Below are 6,000 nucleotides of genomic sequence, written 5' to 3' on the forward strand. Positions count from 1 at the left end.
CAGCGCCTGAGCCAGCACACCAGGCACGAGCACTGCAGCCCCCGGCCAAGTGACCCACCCAGAACTGGCCCCTCCTTTACCTGCCCGGAGGCAAGGCAGCCCTCTGCCCTTCTGCCCAAGGGCATCCTCACTTCCAGCACCCTGCCTGGTCTGCCTGTCAGTGAGATGCGGATCTCTGCAGGAACCAACTCAGGAGCCACAGATCAGCCTGGAGAAGGTCCCACCAGTGCCCCGGCTGCTCCATCAGGCCCAGGTCTGCGCAGGGGTGGCAGGCGAGAGGAGGCTCCTGCTGCCGTGTGGAGGCACAGGCACCACAGCTCCGTACTGCACGGCCCCGCTGTGCCCAAGCCACCGTGCTGACTGCGGAGGCAGGAGGCTTGGGCCAATGTCACCTGCCCAACACCATAAGCAAATGCAGTCCTTCCAGAGAAGGGCAAGGTCTGTGGGGCTGCTGCCAAGACCCTGAGGGCAGGTTAGGCTCCTGACACAAGAACCAACCACACCACCTCCAGAGCTTGGGACACCCTGTCACAGAGATGCATCATAGGCTTTGTTGGGCCTCAGGAGCTTCCAGCACCCTCCAGGCTCGCTCCACACACGTGCAGCACCCAGAGGCTTCGCTGTGCCCATCCTGAGCACCACCTGTCCAGCGGGCTCCAGAAGGAAGGCAATTCCCCTGCCCAGCATCACGACCAGGATCTCCCAGCCTGACCCACAGTCTTGAGGCCCTGCACCCTCCAAAACATTCAGAGACCCACACAAACTCACCACCATCCTTTGCAAGGGCCCGACCGCAGACTGCGGCTCCCCACAGTATCCTGCCCCGTGCAAGGAGCTCCCCGCACCCCTCAGCTCGCACACCAGCTGAAGGCACTCGCACCCTACACTGGATCAGTGGCCAGTCTGTGGGCAAGCAAGTACAGACCCCTCAGCAGGGTGGGGCAAAAAAGGTCTCCGGATCCAGTAGCATGCTCCAGTCCAGACTGGGCACCAGCTGGGCCACCAGGCAGAGGTCCCAGTGTGCCTTGACCACAGCAGGCAAAGAGCTGCCTCCACCAGCTGAGCCCTGAATCCAGAGAAATCTCCCCTAGCCACTGACACCAAGACAGGCCCTCCTTGGCCACCAGAAGCCATTCAGCCATGCTGGCAGAGAAGGTCTTCCCCTCTCGAGAGACCCGACTGCGAAAGGAGAACCAGCTGGCTTCCAAAACCCTGGATGGCCACCAGAGACCAGCCCCGCTGCCTGCTCCAACCGCAGGGTGAGGGTGGAGGTGTGACAGATGCAGGAAGAGGAAAAAAGAGACAGGACCAGAATGAGGAAGCAGCTTCATCCTGCACAAACATCCCAACTTTCCAGGGTCACGTAGGGGCAGCTCCTTCCCAGCCTCACCTGGTGCTGCCAGGGAAAGCATTCCCCGTGCCAGCCACGCAGGAGTCACCACAAATAACCTTATCTGTGGGCCACAGCAGTACAAGCTTTCACTAGCCCATGCTTCTGCAAACAGAGAGGCAAGGCACAGTGCCCAAGCAAGACAAGGTCTGCAGGGCAGCCACAGGCACGTTCACATCACGTTCCCGGAGCAGAGCAGCACCACGCACGGACGCTGAGCCCTTCCAACTGCATCAACTGCCCCGCTCTGCCCCCAGAGACGCCGGGGGAAGAAGCAGATGCACAAGGGTTCTCAACTCCAGAAGAGGACCTCGACACAAGGACAAGGACACAAACTAGTGTCAGGGGAACTGGCCACTCTGACCAGGCGGGCCCTAGCACGCCAGGCACTCCCCGTGGCTCCCATCCCTCACCCACTCCAAACACAACACTTCTCGCAGACAAAAGTGTTCAAGCATATCTAGTTGAACCCTGCCTCTGCCCGGCTCATCCTGGGGAGGACGTCCTCCTCGCCACCCTCCTCCCCAGGCCTTCTCTGCCTCCCATGATCCATAAGCAAAAATTGGAAGGTCAAGATAAGTCAGCTCATCACAGGATACAAAGACACAAGGTGGCTGAGCACACCAGGCTCCGCTGAGCACAGTCAGCTCAGTGTTTTCTTGCCTCTGATATCTTCCTGCCAAGGTGCTCCAAGGAGTCACTCAGCACTACATTTTCATGGACGAGTTCCCTCTAAGCAGGTCCAACCCTTGGGAGCACCATCTTGCAAGCAACGAGACAAGGGCAGGTACTACGCGTCCCACGAGGGTTCCTAAAGCAGGGCCAGTCGCCCCCAGAGCAGAAGCACTGGGCGAGAGCTATCAGCCCCAGCACTGTGCCCCGCGCCAGCCCCCAGCACATGTGCCCAAGCACATGCACATGGCTGCTGGCCACCCCGCCATCCCTCCCCCCCCCATGGCATTCCTCCACGGTAACACTAGCTACCGCAGGATTACAGGGGAGCCAGGCTGTCTGCCACGGACAAATGCCCACATGCCATTATGTGGAGACCCCAGTGGCACCAAGCGTCAGCAGCCAAGCTCCTCACCCCCCAGCAAGTTCTGATGCGCTTTGGTTTGCTCCATGTCCTGAACTGTACCTGCCGGAGTACTGAGCTCAGGCTGGCAGCCATCAGGCAGCGTGCTTTCTGCTCACCTCTCAGCCTGAAGAGCACCATGGAGTAACTGTTTCATCAGACAGGAGCCCTCAGCATGCACCACCTGAGGTTTCAGTAAGAACTCTCAGGGGATGTAAGGACTACAGGGAAGCTCAGAAATACATGAGAGTGCTAGAACCAAGAGAAGGAGTATGGATGAGGATGCAGCAAGCTGTAGAGACCATCTGCTTTCAGTCACAGAGCTGCAAGCCCAGAAGGAGCCTGAGCTGCACTTCCTGCAGCCAGGGGATCTGCCAAGGAATGTCTCACCTCGCGGTCACAGACATTGGCCTCTGCTCCACAACCAGATCCATTATCCTGCTGATAACTTGTTCAGCAGGAGCTATCAGAAGACAGCAAGCTTTGCTCACCCAATGCCTTCCAGTTAGGGTTATCCAAGAAACCATCTGCTTTCAGGTGCCTTTCCCCACAGAGCATCCTCTGCAGATCTGGGAGACCCTGTGAGCCCCAGTGCTCATCTACGGAGGATGAGCTGCAAGTGCCTGAAATACAGTCAGGGAGCATCCTGAGCCGGGAACCTGGGTGCTGACCAGGAGAGCGTGCCAGCCCCACCAAGCACACCTTACCGTGTGAGGGTTGTCGTAGTAGACGCCGATGGAGCAAAGCTTCGAATAGATGCTGCAGCCGTCCGTGAAGAGCTGCCCGGATTCGCCGTACGGGCCCACCCTGAACTTGTAGGCCAGCGTGATGCTGCCGACAGGTGGGGAGCCAGCGCTCACGACCACCTCCGTGAAGAGCCCCGAGTAGACAACAAAACCAAAGACGGTCAGCAGCAGCAGCGCGACCAGCGCCGCGATCAGCCCCAGGAGCACCCAGTCGGACATGACGGACGCTTGGTGCTCCACGCTTCCTGATGCACTAGTGGCACGAGGAGAGAAGAAAAAGGAGGGGAGTTAAGCTAGCACTTGGACAAGCAATCGCTGTCTAAAGCTATTTATTTGCAGCAAAACACACCCACTTCCAATTCCTCTTACGTGTGAAGCTTAAAGACAGTGGAAAGCCCCCAGAAACCTCATGTATATTAGTCCCACATTGCATCAGCCTGTTCCAATTGGTCACCAGGTACAAATTATACTGCTTCAGAGCCTCTTGGGAATGAGGTGGTTATGGAGGGAGGGGGGGGACAGTCAGGCACTATCCCCACCTCCTCAGAACCAGTCGCACCACTCACATCCAGCCTTGCACCCAGGAGAGACCAAAAGTCACCCCGGGAGCCCGTGTCACCCAACAGATCAACAGATACACAGCACTGGGCTAAGGATCAGGGCACCATAATCAAATAATTTATCATTTAGAGGTACCAGACCCGACATCGTGACCAGGGCAGCCCCTTTGTCAAAAAGTCTAGAAGCCCAGGCCTTTAACAACCTAAATGAGAACCATGCCGATCCAGAGCTGAGCCCTGCATCTGGATCCGAGCACACAGAGAGCCTCAGAGAAAGCTGAAGACCCAGCTAGAAAAAGCATTCTCAACGTGCTCGGGTGCAATGAATTACTGCTATTCCTTTTAGATGGCTTTTTTTAACCTAAAAGAGTTTTTGTAACCCCAACCAAGGCTTCCTGTTTTGTTTGCTGTCTTTTCTCTCTCGCGCTGACTGCAGGACACGGCAGGCCGGCAAATGCCTCCTGCTCGTTTTCACCCACCAAGCACAACCGCTCTAGGGAGTCGCAACCTAACCCAGCGCAGGAGAGTTGTTTGTGATTTATTCTCCCTTGAAACGCAGCTCCAGGCACAAGGACCGGTTGCGATGCTCCCCTGGGACTTCCACGGGAGCTAGGTTTGAAAGCGAAGGTTGAAGTAAACAATTCAATTCTACCTCTGTGTTATAAACACACTTTGTCCAAAAAAAGCCATTCATGGAGGCTGCTGCTCACTCAGCTTTACAAGAAAAAAGCCACATCCTGGTAGGAACCGTGGGCGCCTCTGCACTGCTCAACCCTGGCGAGCAGGGGTGCACCAAAACCAAGCCCTGCACCACGGCAGCACCAGGCCAGGCACCGTCTCACGCCACAGCCCTACTCACCTGAGAAACCAGCTCAGCCCAGAAACAGCTCACGACATCTGACCCACAGGGGTGCGGGATCCGCCACGCTGCAGCAGGAAAAAATAAGTATCATTGCTTCCTTTCAAACTCACGAGGGCAAAAGCACAACAGAGCAGAGCACCCGAAAGGCGCTCGGTCACCTCAGACCTGCTCCCCAGAGGAGGGGCGTCCCGAGGAGCACCTGCTCCTGCAGGACCGCAAAGGCTGAGATTTCTTCCCAAAACTCCGTGGCCGAACACATGGGCACCGAGAAACACGGAAATTGGAAAGTGAGGGGGAAGGAGGACGACACCCCGCAGCCGCCTCCGCTGGTGCGTCCCACCCTGGGCTGTCCCCAGGGACACCTAAGCCTCACAGGGTGCAGCTCCCGGGGGACCCCGGAGCAGAGCGCTCCCGAGCCTACAGCTCGGCGGGAGCCACCGTCCCTCCCGACCCCCGCAGCGCCTCGCCTCCTCCCTATGGCCAGCACAGATTTATTACTGCAGATCACGGTTTCGGTGGTTCTCCGTGAGCTGCCAGCCCCGCGCCAGCCCCCGGGCCTGAGGACAGACGGCCCCGGGGAGAAGAGGGCAGCTTTGGCCATTCCTCCCGGTTCCCGGGGCTCCTTCCCCCGGCGCCGGGCACGGGCGGTTTCCCACCTGCCCTCCTCACGGGCAGCGGCGGCGAAGCCCGCCGGGCCCCTGGCCGTCCCGGAAGACGTGCCCCCGTGCCCGGGCGGAGGGGAAGGCGGACCCGGGCGGCAGCCGTCCTGCCTGCCGGGAGGCGCCGCTCCCGGCCCTGCCTGGCCGCCGGCAGCGCCCTCGGCACCGGCTGCAAGCCCCGCCACCGGCCTCACCGCCCGAGCGGGGGGGACCCGCCGAGCCGCCGCCGGGCCCGGCAGGCGCCCCCCGGCTCCCAGCAGGCCGCGGCCTGCGGGGACCGGAGTGGAGTGGAGCGGCGGCGCCGGCCTGCCCGGCCCCGCCGCCCACCCGCAGAGACCCGCCCGCCGCGGTGACGGCCGGGGGGCTCCCGGTGGCCCCCGCTCTCCTCACCCGGCGCTCGCCGGTGCCGGCCGGGCCGCAGGGATCCCGGCGTCGCGCTCGCCCCGCCCCGCCCCGCCCGGCTCGCGGGGGGCCGCCGGGCCCGCCCCGGCTCCGGCAGGGGGCGGCTGCGCGCCGGGGGACGCACGGGGCGCGCGCGCGGCCGGCGGAGGCGGGCCGGGGCCGGCGGGCGGGGCGGGGCCCTGGGCCGTGCCACTGGCGGAGGGGCGGGGCCGGGGCTTCCGGCAGGGACAGGGGCGGCCGCAGCGGTTCGCGTTCGCTTGTGGGAGCAGAGGCGGGAGCGCCCCGCCGCGGAGAGCGCCCCCTGCC

At 61.4% G+C, this 6,000-nt stretch overlaps 1 protein-coding gene across 1 annotated transcript in view; it reads right to left on the bottom strand.

Annotated features, from left to right (window-relative positions):
* TEX264 (testis expressed 264, ER-phagy receptor) overlaps positions 1–5,756 on the bottom strand; it is a 42,875-nt gene extending 37,119 nt beyond the window's left edge. Inside the window, exons 1-3 of the mRNA XM_068409137.1 lie at positions 5,683–5,756; positions 4,631–4,698; positions 3,173–3,464 (exon numbers count right to left, since the gene is read on the bottom strand). Coding sequence (XP_068265238.1) covers positions 3,173–3,430 — 258 coding nt within the window. The 5' untranslated portion in view covers positions 3,431–3,464; positions 4,631–4,698; positions 5,683–5,756. The remainder of the gene's footprint in view (positions 1–3,172; positions 3,465–4,630; positions 4,699–5,682) is intronic.
* Positions 5,757–6,000: the final 244 nt, after the last annotated feature.

This window comes from Nyctibius grandis, chromosome 10, assembly GCF_013368605.1.
Source record: "Nyctibius grandis isolate bNycGra1 chromosome 10, bNycGra1.pri, whole genome shotgun sequence".
NCBI classification, from domain to species: domain Eukaryota; kingdom Metazoa; phylum Chordata; class Aves; order Nyctibiiformes; family Nyctibiidae; genus Nyctibius; species Nyctibius grandis.